Here is a 19214-nt window from a genome sequence, read left to right on the forward strand (position 1 = left end):
TAGAAAAGAGAATAAAAATGTGTTTCAATGAAAATCTGTGATGTTCTCAATATTTTGGGGTTTTTTTTTTTAAATGTAGTCTTATTTACCAGCCCAGGCCGGCCTGGAACTTGCAATCTTCCTGCCTCTGCCACCACCAAGTCTAGCTTAATAATCCCCAATTTTGCCACCTTGATATGGCTACTATACATATAACAATGCAACAGAAATAGCACAATCTCTGAGGACACATTCCGTATTTTATTTACATTTCAAGACTAACTTTAATCCCAAAATCACATATCCATACACCTATTTCTTTTTTGTTGACTTCACTTAAAACTTCTAAGCATGTTTTATTAAACAAAGACTGTAAACAAATATTTATCATGTCTGTTACATGTAACAAACGGGAACAGCTTTTAACAGAGATTCATCAATACCCCCTAAACATCTTTTTATTATAAATACAGGTATCAAAACAATCCTGAAGCTATTTTTGATGCTATAGCAGTCAGCACCCACACCCGCACTGCTTCAAGAGTGAACACAATTGTGACTACTCATTATACCTGCTACTTTAAACAGTTCACTGTGGTCTAAGGATGATGGATAAAGCATGCCAGTTCTGTTCTTCCTTCTTGAGACAAAGGTTTTCACTGCCATCTGACACTCCTTTGTCATGCTTTTGTCTTGAAAACCTGAATTCAATTTTGAATACTTCAGGCTCATGTTTAAATGACAGTGCTTTAAGAAGAGAAAGAAAAATTGTGCTGCACTTTTCTTGTTACCTGAAAACATAATAGGTGTACATATATTAAATATATTCTTACAATTGTCCAGGTCATGTTTACCAGCTGGAATTCTTTTACTTAATGTGTGGGTATTTTGCATGGTGATATTTAATCATGACATTAACATGAGTAGAAGGTTGTTGATTTAAGACAAGTTTGAGATCCACTAAAATCAGTTGTTGTACGTCTGTCCTTCCGGTGGCTGTGGAAGCTTCATATTTTCTTTGGACATCATTAGACGTCTTAGCTCTTGGAGTACAACTTTAATGCTATAGGAATTTTGCCATTTTGCTAAAACTGGTATGCTTCGTGCATCCACCTAAGAGGGCAGGAAAAGAGGGACAATTAACTACCAAACAAAATACTGCAGAACCAGAGCTAGACATGGTGAAGCACAATCCCAGCAGAGAAAAGAGGATCACAAGGTCAAGCTCCCCTGGGCTAGACATGGAAATTCTGTTTCACAGGAAACAAAATTAATAATAGTACTACTAATGATGATAATGTACTACTATGTACCAATATTTTAAATATACTTTAATAAGAATGCTATACTATGAAATTGCAGATTTAAAATGTATACTGTTAATATATTTTAAAACTATATATTTTAAAAATATTCTTTAACAAGATTTTCTAAAAATGTAGATTTAAGTCTATTTTTTGTATTTTACAATAAACATGTAGCAAACTTATTACCAGAATCATTATATGCATATAAATATATTAAATAACTACTTGGTAAACATTTATAAACCCTTCTTAATAATTAACGTGAGTAGAAGGTTGCTGATTGAAGACAAACTTTATATCTACTAACATTAGTCAGAACACTCTTTTCTATTTCCAATAAAAAGAGTTAAACTACTTCTACTTGCAGATGACATGATCTTGTACACAGACAACTGTAAGAATAGCATTAAAGAAACTACTGGAGGCCAGGAATGGTAGTGCACACCTTTAATGCCAGCATTCAGGAGGAAGAGACAGGTGGATCTCTGTGAGTTGGAGGCCAATCTGGCCTATACAGTGAGTTCCAGGCCAGCCAGGAATACAGAGCAAAACCCTACCTCAAAAACATGGAGAGAGGAACAAGAAGGGGGAAGGGATGAGAGGTGGAAGGAGAGAGGATGAGGGAGAGATAGAAGGGGGAAGACAGGGAGAGGGAAGGAGAAGGAGGAACAGGAGAAAAGAGAGGCAAAAGGGGAAGAGAGTGGGGAGAAGAAACTACTAAATCTAGTAAGTTCATAGTACCTGTGTTAAAAAAAAAAAGTTGCATCTCTGTATACCTGTAATGAATCTGAAAACTAAAATTAAGAAATTTTACAAATTAAAAAATTTACAATAGTAGGATCAAAAATAATAAGAACTATGCACCAGGAACTGAAATATTATTGATAAAAATGAAAGGCCTAAATATGTGTACACGGATCAGTAAGCAGTGAGCTTGGTGAGCTTCTGGTTTCTAGGCAGCTTGGTTCAGTTGATGTGGAGGCTTGTCATGGAGCAGCCATGCCACATGTCCTATCCACTCTCCTAAGCAGGCTCAGGATTCTAACCTAGCCACTAATACCTTCGAACATGAGCAGATTCCTTACTTACGTTGTACTTGTCTTCCTTGTAAGGCTTGATGAACATAAGTCTAAGTGTTCAGTAAACAAAACCTACAGGATTGCAGTCTAATTTCTAGAGAACAATGTAGCAGTATAAAGTGGAGATTTTTAAATATTCACTAAGAGTTTTCTGGGGTGGGGTGGTGGGGTGGGGATACAAAACTATATAGATGACACACATGAAATTTTTTTGAGAAAAAAAAATTTCAATGTGAGTATCTTATCACAAATTTATTTTACCCAATACAATACCATATGACCATTTTAAGAATAAATGTCTTCTATGGTACCAAAAAAAAAAAAAAAAAAAAAAAAGGAAAGAAGACTATTGGGAAGAAAGAGGACCAATGGATGGGAAGGAGAATGGAGAACAAGAGAGGTGATTAATGAAACCCACTGAGGGCTACCTAAAAACACTAAGAGAAAAAAAAAAAGGACTGCAAGATGAAGATTATGAAAAAATAACTGACGCTACATATATTACGATGACTGTAAAGAAATAACTAGGTGACATTCTTGCCACTTGGATGTATACAACTGTCCTTTTCTTAAATGTCCATGTCTCTCCCTTCCTTAACATTGATGCTTGACTCTGCAATGAAAACCTTTTCTTAGTAAACTGCTTCACACCAACTCATCCTGAAATTCTACTTTGTACCCAAGTCAAGAATGCCAGGCTTCATGGTGGGGACATGGCTCAATCTCTGAGTTCAATCCCTGACACCCAAGGCAAAAAGCAGTGTGTACCTGTATCCCACCACAGGGGTGGACAGAGGGCTAAAAGGCACTAGCCTAGCCACATCAGCAAACCTGATTCAGTAAATCGTTCAGAACAACTGTAAATGACAACCACTGCTTCAGTGAACATGCACGTTCACACAAACATAACCAATCGCCTCCCAGATGTAAAAAACATGATTGCCAGAATCATCTGAGGAGTCTCTAAAAAGAAATTCTCAGGGATGAACAGCCAGCACATTGAGCTTTTTTTGAGATTTACTTTTTGAAATTGTATGTGTGAGAGAGTAACATATTGTGTGTGTTCGCATGCGTGCCTATAGGCATGTGCACAAGCATGTACACATATGAATGCAAGTGTCCTTGTAGTAAAGAAGAGAGCATCAGATCCTCTAGAATTGAAGTGACAGGTGGTTGTTGAGTAGGTCCTTTGGAAAGGCAATACACATGCTTGTGCTGGATTGTTTTTATGTCAACAGCAGCTGGAGTCATCAGAGAAGGTATCTTAAGAAAATACTTCCATAGGATTGGCCTGTAGGCAAGCCTGTGGGACATTTTCTTGATTATTGATGTGAGATGGCCCAATTCACTGTAGGTAGTGTCACCCCTGGCCTGGTTGTCCTAAGTGAAATAAGAAAGCAGACTAAGAAGCAAACCAGTAAACAGCATTCCTCCATGGTCTCTGTATTAGCTCCTGCCTCCAGCTTCCTGTCCTGACTTCCTTCAAAGATGGACTGTATTCCTGTCTCCAGGTTCATGCCCTGACTTCCTTCAAAGATGGACTGTGCTCCTGCCTCCAGGTTCATGCCCTGACTTCCTTCAAAGATGGACTGTGTTCCTGCCTCCAGGTTCACGCCCTGACTTCCTTCAAAGATGGACTGTGTTCCTGCCTCCAGGTTCATGCCCTGACTTCCTTTAAAGATGGACTGTGTTCCTGCCTCCAGGTTCATGCCCTGACTTCCTTCAAAGATGGACTGTGTTCCTGCCTCCAGGTTCATGCCCTGACTTCCTTTAAAGATGGACTGTGTTCCTGCCTCCAGGTTCATGCCCTGACTTCCTTTAAAGATGGACTGTGTTCCTGCCTCCAGGTTCATGCCCTTACTTCCTTTAAAGATGGACTGTGTTCCTGCCTCCAGGTTCATGCACTGTTTGAGACCCTGCTCTAATTTCCCTCAGTGATAGACTGAGTGATATGAAACTAAAAGCTGAAATAAACCTTTCCTCCCCAAGCTGCTTTTGCTCCATGTTTTAACAAAGCAATAGAACTCTAACTAAGACAAAGCTCTTAATCACGGAGCCATCAATATCTCAGCCCCTTACACTGGTGTCTCCTGAAGAGACTGAAAATTCCCTGGTGACCTGTATAGTGAAATTCTGAAATAATGAAGAGTTTCCTTGACTGTTGCTTACCTATTTGGCTTTATTCTTCTAGCTTATATGTAACTTTCAATTCTTTGTTTTGTTTTGTTTCTGGCCAGAGACTTCCTTGTGTTTACCAAGTACTCCCAATGGAGAACTTAGGAATCCTCTTTCTCCAAACTTTAGATGAGGTGGGATAATCATGACTATTTATTTAGGAGTATATCACTTTAAGGACTGATCCAATATTCTAAACCACTCTCTTGACTGAGATCTAGGTTGAGGTGAACCAACCCTGGAGTGACTTCCACAGGAGAAAAATTCATCCAGCAGCACCATCTGGATCCAAAATACATTGGAAATGGCCTCTCCTATGGCACATGCTATGGAGCTATCACTTTTCTTCCTTAAGCACATTCTGTCACACTTGCAGTCTCATGGATAGGGAACCCTATCCATGCTCAACTCTTCCCCAAAACATTTGCCACCTTCCTTTCATACCCTCAAACTTTTCTCCTTCTGAGAACCTCTCATTTCCATAACTAGCACAATCATCTTGACTAGCTACAGAATTACCTAGGAGACACACCTCTTGGTGTGGCTGTGAGAATTTCTAGATTGGGGTAAGAGAGGTGGAAAGACCTACCCTAAATGTGGGTGGCACCATTCCATGTGCTGAAGTCCTGAGCTGAATAAAAAGGACAAAACAAGATAAATGCCAGCACTTATTTCTCTGCTTCCTGACTGCAATGTGACTAGCTGCCTCATGCTCAGGTTGCCTACTTACCTTACTTGACCTTTCTTGGCTGTATCCCTAAACTACAGGCCAAAATAAAGCCTTGCTCCCTTAAGTTGTTTGGTCAATGTGATAGTCTGAATGAGGATGGCCTATATAGGCTCATACAGTCAAATATTTAGTCACCACCAGTTAGTGGAACTGTTTGAGAAGTGCTACGAGGTGTGACCTTGTTGGAATAGGTATGGCCTTGTTGGAAGGGGTGTATCACTGGGATTGGGCTTTAACATTTCCAAAGTCCATGCCATTTTGTCTCTCTGCCTACAGATCAGTGCTCAGCTATTGCTCCAGCACCATGCCTGTCCACTTCCTACCATGATGACCATGAACTAACCCACCAAAACTATTGAGTAAGCCCCCAATTAAATGTTTCCTTTCATAAGAGTTGCCTTGTCATGATATCTCATCATTATCAACAGAACAGTAAGACAGGAATTGGGGTGGGGAAGGGTGCCTCTAAAATTTACAATCTATAGGGTTTTATTTCATGAGAGTTTAAGAACCCAGCTATTTTGTGTATCTAATGTTTAAAAGAACTATTACCAAAGTAGGCAATATGCTTTGTCTACTCAGAAAGCTCAACCAGGGATAATTGAAGTAATGCAGAACAAGGCAGTAAATGTCTACTTCTAGCAAGGAACCCAGTGAGCATGCATCTCGACTGTAAATACAACACAGGCCAGTAATGCATTATGTAGAATTCATTTAGAGTTTTACTTTTCTTCTTCTTCTCACCCTTTTTCCTTTAGGTACACAGAGAATATACAGAATATAATTATAAGTTGGAAATTTTAGAAATAAGACCTAAAGATGGAATTACAGGAGTAATTTCCATGTATAGGGGTATCTTTTCTGTTATTAGCTCTAAATAGAAAATGCATCTTGTTTAGCAGGTCTCACAGTCTGTTCAGCTTTTATTTAAGCTCTTCTCAATGATGTTTAGGTTAATCCATGTCTTCAACACATGAACTTTCAATGTTGTTTCTAGAAAGTTGTACAATTACTTCTACCATTACAAGTCTAAGTTTAGGATTAAGGATTGCTTACTACTATGGACAGATAAGTAGCCTAAGGAAAGAAAAAAAAAAAACTTGCATGCTAAACCTAAACAAAAGCCACAAACTATAACTGTGGATATATACAAATCATGTGTGTTTACATATATATAGTTATTAAAACAAACTAGCTTGTGTTTCATGTAAACTGAAACCACTCAACCCAAATTCTTTTTAGCTCATAGATGTATTGTTTTGCATAGGGTCTCTCATGTGATCCAGGCTAGTTTTAAACTTGCTATGTAGCTGAGGGTAACCTTGAATTCCTTGAAGTGCCTCTATCTCCAAGTGCTAGGATTATAGGTATCTGCCACCACACACCCAGTTTAAATCCTTTTGTTTAAAGATATACTTTAGGTATATGTATATGTGTGTATGAGAGAGAGCTTGAGAGCACCAACAGTACACACGTAAGGAAGGACAACTTTCAGTACTAGATTCTCCGTTATTTCTGTTGCTGTGCTGTTTATGCAAGTTTCTAGCCATTTCCCCACATGCCTTAGGATGCTGGGATTACAGATCTGGACCACCACACCAGTCATTTTTTTCAGTGTGGGCTCCAGAGATCGAACTCTGGTCATCAGTATGGATCAGCAAGTGCTTTCAGCTACTGAGCCATCTCACTGCCCATCCCCCCATCCCCTACTCAACACATTTTAAGCAAGTTCAAATTTGTCAGTAGGGAAAAACATAATGTCTCCAAGACTATTAACAAATATTTTGTCTGTGCTTATTTTTATAACTGTTAGATATTAAAATAAGATGTTCAATGTTTTGTTTAAAATTCAGCTAATTGGGTTTTTATTAAAATTACTTAGTAGAAAAAAATAATTTTTCTCAATTTAAAATTTTTATGTAGGTGCTAGAGAGATGCTCAGCAGATATTGGCTGCTCTTGGAGAAAATCAGGGTTCAATTTCTAGTATAAGAAATATTAAATATTAGTCTTTTCTGTCAAATACTCTAAAACTTAGTTTATAACAAGGAATTCAAATATTTTTGTATCTCCCATATTTATGAAAATATTTTAATGTCCCCATACACATATCTGACAAAAATCTGCATTCATACAAATGCTGCATTCTCAGTGACTTAAGTGGCCTTATCCTTCCATTTTCCTTCATTTCCTTTGCTCCAATTTCAAATAGCTCCTGAATAACCCTAAGTATTCAGCCATGCTTTGAAGCACTGGGATGAGTATGCAAGTTTTCCCTTCATTATTGGTTTTTTTGTAAGTTTCTATGAAGAACATAAGTTGGGTTTTGTGTGTGTGTGTGTGTGTGTGTGTGTGTGTGTGTGTGTGTGTGTGTGTGTGTGTTTTTAATTGAAACAAATGGATCAAAAGGCAAGGTTTCCAAAGCTGACTGAAGTTCATGAGCCACTTCCTAGCTGAGCTTTAGTAAATGAAACTGAAAGTAAAAAGTGAGTTTTCCGTAGGGCATAAGATATGCTTTAAGGCCACTGCTGTTAAAAGCAGACCCACAGAGGCAATGTCAATCATGCCTCAGGCTTACAGAAATAAGACCAATAGCCCAAATTTTACAACTAGGTGCACTCCTACCCCAAAAATTTGAACTAGCATTTTGTCTATCTTTTTATTTCATTTTTCTAGTAATTTTTCTAGTGTTTCATAAAAGTACAGACATAACAGATTAGAACCAAATAAGTAAACAAATGAACGCCATACTGAACAGCACAGCCTTAAGGTACAAAACACTGTGTAAAAATATTCACTACAAAGCACCCGTCGCCAAGCCTGTCAACCTGAGTTGCAGGAAACTACATAACAGAAAGAAAACTCTGACTTTTAGCTGTCCTCTTGACGGTGGCCCAAGTGTGCACTCATACATACACACACACACAATATATATATATATATATATATATATATATATATATATATATATATATATATATGCAAAAACTTAACACTCATTGCAGCAAATTTTTCAGTGAAAACTTGAAATAACCTAATTGCTCAGCAAGTGGTGTGAAAAATTTTAAACATTGAAAATGAGAAATCCAATTTTTATAGTTCAATATGAAGTATCTCAAATGGGCATGTTCATTATAACAAAGTGAGATATGTATTCATACATGCAGGCTTGCATAAAGTAAACACAGTACTATGCACAGAAACGACACCTACTAAATAGAAGAGAAGGTTACATCTTGGGCCAAAGCCAAAGAATTATAAAGCACAACTGATACAATTTAGATTTTAGTCTGATGCTCTACTTCACTGTAGCTTCTGGCCAGTCATTTTATCAAAAAGTCACAATTTTGGTTTTAAAATCTGTTTTGAAACAAAACAACAGTGATTATTATCCTGGCTACTTGCTCTGTAAAGATTGTGGGAAGCAGGATATAATGGCTCTTCTGGTGGAGGATTCCACTGTGGAAGAAGGAGAGACCTGACTCCCAGAAAGTTGTCCTCTGCCTTCTACATGAGCACACCTTCACTTTCACATACTTTGTGCTGGTTAATTTTTGTAAATTTTAAACAAACTAGAGACATCTGGGAAGGGAGAACCTCAACTAAGGAACTGCCTCTACCAGACTGGCCTGTGGGCAAGTCTATGGGACATTTTCTTAATTGCTAACTACTATCATGTGCAGTGTCCTCTTGGGCAAGTTGGCCTGGGCTATGTAAGAAAGGTATCTGAGCATGCCAGAAGAGATGAACCAGTAAGGAGTATTCTTCCATGGTTCTATTGTAGTTCTTACCTTGAGCTCCTGCCCTGATTTCTCTGTGATAAACTGTTTCCTGGAAGTGTAAAATGAAATCAGATCCTTTATTCCCCAAGGAAGGCTTGCGGCATAATGGTGGTACAACTCTGGCTCCCAAGTTAGTTTTAGACCAGCAAGGACTGCTATTTCCCAGACCTTCCCCTTTGTGCCAATTAGCCAATCTCCTCAGGTGTGGAGACGAGCACCCACCAATAGGATAAGACATAGTTACCACCTACGTCAAGAATAAAAGGTGAAAAATATCTTGCCCATGTATGCTTGCTAGCAAGGTTTGGATTCTGTTGTAGCATTTGTGCAGAAAGAATGGCACTGCCCAGCTACTTTTGTTTTGTTCACATGTACCTTTGTACAACACCAAAATTATTCTTTGTTTCTAACAGTATTAACATAAACTTGTGACTTTTAATAATAGAAGAAAAGAGAAGCAAGAAAGAATGAATGTGTACATACATAAAATATTGGTGGGGAGAGGGAACACAGACACAGAAGGAATAAACAATACACAAAGCCAAGAATGTTGACAGTCTTCCTTCCTAGGAGGGATGAAGTTCATCCCTATGCTGATGCTATTTTGTTCCCTAACATATACTCCAAATTCAGTGTGCTTTCAACATAGCATCTTAGTATGAACCTAACCAACAATCTACTAACAGTACAAAGTCAGCTACCTACTAACTTATATGGGTCAGGACAACTTATTCTTTTTGTTATCCACTTTAATGTGTCAACCACACTTAGCCATGTATAATCAAATAGACACTTATTCCTCAAAGAAAAACACTTCATGAATATTCATCCTTTTAATCTCAAAAAGTACCTTACCTCTAAAGAAAGAAATAATTAAAGAATAGTAAGTCTTTTCATCTAGCAAATTTATTCAAACTAAGATTATTGATGTAATTAATAAAATTCTAAGAAAAAAATGTTATTTTTGACACCTGAAGATTTTAAAGATAGGCCTGGTGGCTTAATGCTTATATTCCTGGCACTCAGAAGGCTGAAACAGGAGGATTGATTCAAGTTCAAGGCTAGCCTGGAGCTAGCTACAATGTGACATTATATCTTGAAGGCAGAGAAAAAAATGAAAAACAACATAAGACAAGCTTCTTTTTTTTTTTTTTTTTTTGGTGAGAGTCAACTATGTAGCCCAGGCTGGCCTCAAACTCCCGAACATCCTGCCTCTACCTCCTGAATGATAAACTTCTTTAGTCTTTCAACTGAACAACACTTTCAAAACTCCTGCCTACATATTATATGCTATATAAAAATAAAATTATTACCATAACTTACCATTCCACTAGAATTATTGATTCCATTCATATTAATTTTTGTTACAAATCTAACTGATGGAGGAGCTTCTGGGTATTTAGATCCACATTCTACTTTCAGGCTATATATTCTGTTTTCATAGTTTGTCTGGAAAGAGGGAAAAGAAAGGATGATCATGACAAAAACTAAAATACTGCCCAACTGGTAATAAAGAAAAATGTAGTATGAATATACTTGTCATGATGATGTTTATGATTGTATACAAACTTCTGTGCGAAGTTATTTGAACTAGTTAGGAAAATGCACCAAGCATACTTATAGTATGAAACTAAAATAATCCTACCAAGTAGAATCAGATTAATCAGAACTTACTTTTTGTGACACAAATGTTGCCAATAACAGAAAGAAAAACCAACTTAAATTTAGATTTTGCTTTAAAAAAAAAAGGTATACTGAAAGGACAAGTATGTGGCTTATATCACACATACATAACGGTTTTCACCATCCAGAACAATCTCATTGGTTTCTATCATTTCAATAATATTAATGATGCATCTTTTTATTCTCACATGGATTTGTTGGATAAAAAATTATGATTACTTTTCACAGATAGGAAGCAATTACTTCTAGCAAAGGAAAATCCTAACATACTTTATCTTACAACAATAAAACAATTTGTTTTCTGTTACTTTAATAAATTCTGTGGTTTATTAACTCCATTAGCTGAATTAATGTATACTTTATATTTACACATTTTTAAACATGGTTTCTAATTAATGAAGTTTAGCTAATACTATATTCTTATAATACAGGAATTTTAAAGCTATAACTTATACATCAAGGCTATTAAGGGCTTATTCTCATATAATGATTAGCTTTTCTTTCTCATTATAGCTTTTGTTCACTTACCAGTACAGTTCTGAAACAGGAAATTACATAATAAATGAATGTAGCAAATGTAATACCTACTGATGTTTGTATAAAATATAAAACTAGGGAGAAAATAAGCCATGATAACAACACAGAGCTTATTCCAACATTTAGCTTTGATAAATAAGAGCTATTATCATGTGGAGTTCTGATATGCAACATTAAACTACTGTAATATAAAATTATGAAACAATCTGATACTTGTTATTAAATACTTCAATATTTTGAAAGAGCTCTACAAAACTCACCCAAATTTGACAGCTAACAGTCATACACCCAGCAATTTGGTGCTATATAAAATTGAGCGAAATCAAACAGTTCTCAAGAGAGAATCTTTTTCGTGGTTCTCCAATTTGAATGCAGATCAGATTATCTAAAGAAATTATATTAAAAAGAAAAAACAAAACAAAAAATTCCAGGCATAGTGGTAAGATTGTAATCCAAGCATTAGGGAAGCTGAAGCAAGAGGATCACTTCAAGTCTGAAATCAGCCTGGGCTACACAGCAAGACCCTGCCCCTCAAAAACCAAACAAACAAACAAAAATGAACAAAAGCAGGTCCTTCTCTTCTCTCCTGAATCAGATCACAAAACTTGGCAGGCATACCCTAAAGCAGGCCATTAAACCTCATCCTTACAACCAGAAAACAAGGAAATTTTTCATCTCCAAAAAGACAGGGATAGAGAAAAATCTAATAGATCTTGTTCGGTGCCCTCACTCTTGTTCAGTACTGCTGGATCAGGCTCTCTTTTTGCAACCATACTCCAGATTGTGCACTCTTAAGGGAGTAGTGTAAAATTCTATAAAGCCTACCTTGTCATGTAAAACTCTAAAGAAATAAATGTGCATTATACACCTCAGTCATAACCCTTTAAGGTAAAGAAAGGTAGCACTCCACACACACACACACACACACACACACACACACACACACACACACACACACACAACTCCAATGCAGTGACCCATAGAGAAGGCCCATGACATCTCTGCCTGTGTCTCAGGGAACTAAGAGCAGGAGCTACACAAATAGCCTTTAGCTCCAATTGGATAAGGGCAGGACTTGCTATTTCCTGTGTGTCATATGACACCAGGAAAAGCAAGTAGCTTAGGAATCCCACTGGGGACCCAAATGAAGAAAAATAAAGTAGGAGTTACAGCATTTCCTCCCCACCGAGAAACTATGCTAAGAGTCTGTATTCAAGACCACTGATAAATTCAGATATAAAGTCTACTGAGGTTAATGGCTGAAGAAAAACCTAACCTAAATAATTTCAAATTTATATTTTACCAAGTTTTGACTTAAATCTTCAAACCAGTCTATGCCAGAATGTTACAACTACTTGCTTTTAATTTTCTTTTAGCTAAACTATCATAATAATATTTACCGACAGTGAAAAAAAATCAGTTTTCATCACAAATACCAAGTTATAAAGTCTTTTAACCATCAATCTTATATTTCCTTTCTCAGATGTCTTATGGAAGAATCAGAGCACAAGTCAGAAGGAGACTTTCAAGAGTGCACATGAAGTCTACAAGCTGTGTACTCTTAACAGACTTGGTATAAAAGGACTGCAAAGGAACACCAGCAAATGCCATAAAACACACTTGTCTAACATTGCTAACTACAGGAAACATTTTTTTGATAACCAGGAAAAAGTCAAAATTCTATCCAAACAGAACACATAAAATTCTTTCATCAGAAGGTAAGAGAGAAAAAATTGGGCCTCATGGAAGAGACCATAGTCCTAAACTACTCAGAAGCCTGAACTAGCAGGACTAAAGTACAAAGTCTACCTAGCCCACAGAGTGAGCCTCACAGCCAGCCTGGAGGATTCAAAGACTGGGTCTCAGAAAAAAAGTAAGAGTCTGGGGATACAGCTCAGTGGTAATAAACTTGTCAAGCACATGCAATGCCTTAGGTTCAATCCCAGTATCACAATAAACAAGCAAACAAATAAATAAATCTTCCAATTTTGTATTTTCCCAGGAAGTCACAACATTAAATAACACCCATTTCAATGCACTGCATGAGACCACTGAATAAATAATACACTGTAGGAAAACCTATCTCCATCTGGGAAAAAAATATGTTAAAAAAAAAAAAAAAAAAAACTTCACACAATCCTGAGAAAGACCTAAGAACAAATGCACAAGAGATCAATAACAATACTAGAAAATATTTAAGATTCTTAGCCAGGCAGTGTTGGTGCACACCTTTAATCCCACACTTAGGAGGCAGGTGGATCTCTGTGAGTCTGAGGCCAGCCTGGTCTACAGAGTGAGTTCCAGGACAGCTGGGACTACACAGAGAAATCCTATCTCAAAGGGGAAAAAAAAATCCTATTTTGTTTTATTGTTGCTGAAAAACCCATGTGATAAGCATATTAACTTCACATGTTCTACCACTGAACTACCTACCTCCAGAAAAGTCTTAGATTTACTGCTATATTTTGTAAATTAGGGCATTAAGTAAGACCTACAATATCCCACCCAGGCCTGCGAAACAGAGGGCACGGCAATGTGCAAGCCAATCTAGAGATCTTCAGTCACATAAGAGAGCAGGCAATATGTGACATACACTTCCAAATATCCCCTCCATGTCCTCCCTTTTCTTCCTCTCTGATATGGAATATTTTCCATCCCATCTCAACCTTCAGAAATCCTAACAATCAGTCTTTTAATGGCCCATTCCAAAGGCAACTTCCTCCTCTGTTCAGCCTTCCTCAATTTATTCCAGTAGAAGAACCATGATAAACTTGCTCAGCCATATTAGAATCTAACACTTGGACTGATTTTTTTTTTTTTTCTCTACTAAAACACAAGCACTTTGAGGGCAACAACCATGCCACTCCTCCTCCACCCCAGTCCTCTTGCTAATCAAGCTTATACCCTTCAAAAAAGAGGTATCAATAAATAAATATATATAGAATATACAAAAAATGCAGGAATTCTTCCTGTCAAAAGTTATCACATTTGTCTTTTATTACAATAAAATTAAAATGTTCACTCAAAATAAACAATAAATAGTAACAGTAAACATGTATAATTTATAGCACTGACCCTTGGTGGCCCAATAATCATGCCTGTCCACCTTGTAAGTGTCATGTCTTCATCATCTTCAAGGCCCCAGCTAACCGTACCATCACCTACTCCTTTCTGTCCTTCTTCAAGTTCTTCCAACAAGCGAAAATTCCGAGGAACTTTAACTCCTATACAAAAGAATGTCAGTGTCAACGAGATACATGGTTTTTTGTTGTTTGTTTTGTTGGGCTTTTTTTTTTTTTGGTTCTTTTGAGACAGGGCTTCTCTATGTAACCTTGGCTGTCCTGGAACTCACTCTGTAGATCAGGCTGGCCTCAAACTCAGTGATCCACCTGCTTCTGCCTCCCAAGTGCTGGGATTAAAGGCATGAGCCACCACCATCCAGCACAAGATATATAATTAAGCCTTTTGTAGATTAGTTTTAGTTTTCACAAATTATTTCACCCAAAGGCAAATTTCCCTCAAAAAAGTATTGTGCCTCAGGAAATATCTGGCCTAATAGTCTCTTAAAATGAAAATGCCAGTTGGTGTCAATTGCAAATAGCTTCTTGGTAGGTGGAACTTTGTGTCCACTTCCCCTTCTCAGTGCTGGGATTTTGTCTGGTTTGAACCCTAACAGGTCATGTACATGTATTCTCTGTGAGTCCCTACGTGTCAGTTTTCTCTAATGGCATCTTACTGCATGGTCACTGGATATATCGACCACACTCCAGGGAGGCGCCGTGCCCAGCACAAAACACACTCCATTTTCGTGTGTGGGTAGGCTTTTTGTGTTCTTTTGTTATTTTTTGCCTTATTGGTTTTTTGGTTTGATTTTCAAATTTGTTTTGTTTTTGGTTTTTGTGAGAAAGAGAGAGAAAGAGACAGACAGACAGAGAAAACGTGATAACAGGCAGGGGTGGGGAAGATATGGGGAGAAGAATATGATCAAAACATACAGTATGAAAAAATATTTTTAACGAAAATGCCACTAGAAAGCGTTGTGTCAAACTTTATCAACATTACTGAACATGTATATAAATTCCTACTCAATTTTATACTGGCATGTATCAATTATGAGGAAACTATCATAAAATGAACATTTTCCCCTAGCTGAAGTTCTTAGCCAAGGACCCTAACATAAAATTAATGGGCAAAACCAGACACTTCAATTAACAATATACACACTCCAATAATTTTTTTTATGAGAATTTCATTCAATCTTAGAAAATGCAACAAAAAGTTAGGGTTTTCTAGAATACTGAGGTGGACCACCCATGGTCCCAGTAGTTAGGGCTCCTGTCCCTGATCAAAGGAGCCCTACATCTGCCAGATAATCCCCATCACTCAAGTATTACCTAGGGCCTCAAGTACCCCACACAAACACACTACTACTGAACTATGCTCCCAGCCCTATAAAGCTTTGAAAAACAAAAACTTTGCAATTAAATTACAGTCATCATCTACAGAGACAATTTATACAAATGCTAGTTTAATGGTAAATTTTTAATTCACAGAGAAAAAAACCATCAGATAAGACTATCCTGGTGGTGGTTGCATATACCTTTAATCCCAGCACTTGGGTGGCAGAGGCAGGTGGATCTCTGAGTTCAAGGCCAGCCTGGTCTACAGAGAGAGTTCCAGGACAGCCAAGGCTACACAGAAACTCTGTCTCAGAAAAAAAAACAAACAAACAAAAAACAAAATAAGCAAAAACAAAAGAAGAGGAGGAGGAGAAAACTATACTGATTATCTTGTTAAAATGAAGTCACTAGGACAGCAATTTAACTTTAGTTTCCAAAATAAGTATTACAAAAACATAGCTAACATTAAATATATACTTATTTGTGTTTTCCTTTATTTTGAAAGTGGGTTTCACTATGTAGCTCTGGCTAGCCTGGAACTCACTATTTTAAATTGACATGTTTCGTTCATAGATGAGAAGAGAAGCATTTTAAATGTAATACATTCGCCCCCAAGAGTGACTCTTAATAGATTTATAACTACCTCTTTACACTCTAAAATGGCATCAACTATATGAGTCCAAATAAAATACTACAATTAAACTGTAAGATGTATGCCAGATACTAAAATATGACCTAGAACTGAACTAGACAAAATGCAAAAAACAAAATTCAAATCAAACTTTGAACATTTGATGCATCTTTACTATAGCTTCAACCAGGAGTCAAAAGACCTCCAATTTAGATGACTTGCTAAGTTCCTGATACCATCGTATGAGTCATGTGTTATATAGAGAGAAGAATTAATCACACGGTTGTTACTCTTTTATGTGACGACCAGAAAGACTCTGACCATCTTTCCCCGACCCACCCTAAAACTACATGGATTATTCATTCACAAATCTGTTTGCTACATATTAATACCACTAGATAAAGAGGAAATAAGCCTCGATTATGTGGATGAATTTGGACATAACATACTTTTCGGATTTTATCACTTCAGAAAGGTAAACTAAAAGCAGCAAAATATCATCATGTAAGATTGTACTTGAGAAACTTACTTTCTCAGTCTTAAGTCACTGGCATAGAGCCAATAACACCAGAAATGATGACAACACAATAGGTACCCAGTGTAAAAATTTGCTGAACTTACAGCAAATGCTTTTATTCTCACAATATTTGTGAATCAACATAAACCAAGTGCTGCTGAGACTGAACACTCAGAGGCAAAATGCTTCTCCCTAAGATCTTAAAACCCAATGATAAAATCAGGTAATGGATTTGTTCAAATACAAAGCATCAAGTTGTCTGTATATGCTATAGATGTTGCAAGGAAATAGACAAGCTCAAGGTAGAACATGCTCCAGTAAAGCAGCTAACTATGAAGCAAGTGCTTTCCTTAAAATAAAGTAGGGGGTACAGGCAAGTAACAACACATTCTGGCTTCTCTCTTCTAGTTTTAATTTCTCAGTAAAATTAGGAATGGCACATACTTTAAAAGATAGATGTGTGGTCTTCTGACAAAGACCACTAACTGGTGACAACTACTCTCCTGTGTAATCCAGGAAGTTGTAGTTAACTTCCATAATCAGAAGCCTGAATAAAACAAAATAAACAGCTATTCCTTCAAAGCACTGTTAATAAGGTGAACATTTCAAAAAAAAATAAATTAAGACTTTTCAAAAACAAGCATTTCCTCTAGGGAAATTACCTCTTGTCCACACTGTTTGGTAAACAGCAGCTGGTAATTTGGGTGGATGATACTAGCACAAACAACAGTATTACCAACCTGTGCATTGTTTGTACTTTTAGTAACATTTCAGTCCTTACACTGAAAGACCTAGGGCACAATTACAGTATCTCCACAGAATAGAAGGCTTGCAACATTCCTGACTATTAGCTACAATACTTTTTTAATGTGAGGTTAAACTTCAAGTCTTAAGATGAAATCAGACTCCTGCCACTCTGTCACATGGCATTCATGTACAACCAATCTAACAAAGTCATCAATTAGAAAACAAAGGGCAAGCTAGGCAATAAAGCACGTATCAAGTCACTGTCTACACAGGGCTCTAGAGATGACACCCACACCAAAAAGGAGGACGACAAACACACTGGCTGGGAGGAATGGGCAGAGTAACAGCTTTATCCCTGAAGCAAGACAACAGAGGGAAAGGATGGCCCTGGCCCTAAGAATAGCAGCAAGCACTCAAGAGTTCAAAAGCCTGGGTTCTCAGAGGGACAGAAGCATAACCCAGACTCTCCAGAGGTCAGTACCTCCTTCCATCATAGAGCAGAACCACTGGGCAGTGGGAAAAGAGGGCAATGAAAGTGATACCTAAGCATGAGCACAAGTTCTCAACAGAAGGGAAACAGGAGAAAATGCAAACAGGGATGGGGTTCAGAAAGCTAAGCTCAAACACATTCTAGTTTGGCAGACTTGGAAGCAGCAGTAGGAATTGAGAGAAGTCCCACAAGCATAAAAAGGTGCAATGCTTATGCAAGCAGGAGGGCTCTCTGCACAGTTGATTTGAAAATTAACTGTGCTTTTTAAATGTAATCAAATGTAGTTCTTTTGTTACTATATCTATGTATCATTTTAAGTGAAGGCAAGTAACAAAAAATGGGAAAAATCCTTGCAAAGTATATTATATAAAAAGAAATTTCTATCTAGAATAAAGAACTTCTCCAACTAAACAATTAAGAAGAAAAGAAAAAGCAGCTCAATTTAAGAATAGTCAAAGAACTGGCCACAGTGACATATGTCTATAATCACAGCACTTGGTAAGTGAAGCCCTGAGGTTCAAGAGTTCAAGACCAGCTATCAAAAAAGCTCAGTAGATAAAGGTGCTTGCCACCAAGTCTGACACCCAAGGTCAATCCCTAAGCTCCACATAATAGAAGGAGAAAACTCAACTCCCCACAAGTTATTCTCTGACCTCCACATTCATGCTAAGAATAAATAAATTTTTAAAAAGATTTAAAAGCCAGTCTTGGCTGCATAGTAAACCCAAGGCCAGCTTAGACTACATGACACCCTGTATTAAAATTTAAGATAAAAAATGAAAATAAAATTGACGGATATGGAAATCTTCTCAAGAACACATATAAATGGCTAACAAACATACAAAAGGATACTCAACATCACTAGGCATCAGGGAAACGCCAATCAAAACCACAGTAAGACTGTTTTCATGGTGCCTCCTAGATGATCAGCTATGTCAAGATGAAGCTGAGTATCTCCTTCCCAACCACCCAATATCAGAAACTCATTAAATTCTAACTTCATACTTTATGAGAAGAACAGCACCACAGAAGTAGCTGCCAATGCTCTAGGGGAAGAGTGAAAGGGTTATATGGTCCAAATCAGTGGTGGGAACAACAAACAAGGTTTTCCTATGAAGCAAAGCGTCTTTGCTTCAGGGTGTGCCTGCTGTTAAGGGG

At 37.3% G+C, this 19214-nt stretch overlaps 1 protein-coding gene across 4 annotated transcripts in view; it reads right to left on the reverse strand.

The window, feature by feature from the left end:
- Window positions 1–219: 219 nt before the first annotated feature.
- Window positions 220–19214, reverse strand: part of Ube2v2 (ubiquitin conjugating enzyme E2 V2) — a 30144-nt gene continuing 11149 nt past the window's right edge. For 3 of the 4 annotated variants that reach the window (XM_052739938.1, XM_052739937.1, XM_052739939.1), the window contains exons 2-4: window positions 14347–14495; window positions 10375–10500; window positions 220–1092 (exon numbers count right to left, since the gene is read on the reverse strand). In XM_052739938.1, coding sequence (XP_052595898.1) covers window positions 946–1092; window positions 10375–10500; window positions 14347–14495 — 422 coding nt within the window. In that variant the 3' untranslated portion in view covers window positions 220–945. Of the gene's footprint in view, window positions 1093–10374; window positions 10501–11531; window positions 11657–14346; window positions 14496–19214 lie in introns of all 4 variants that reach the window. The other variant, XM_052739940.1, reaches the window with a different exon arrangement.

Source organism: Peromyscus californicus, unplaced genomic scaffold (assembly GCF_007827085.1).
Source record: "Peromyscus californicus insignis strain IS unplaced genomic scaffold, ASM782708v3 Scaffold_16__1_contigs__length_79575227, whole genome shotgun sequence".
NCBI lineage: Eukaryota > Metazoa > Chordata > Mammalia > Rodentia > Cricetidae > Peromyscus > Peromyscus californicus.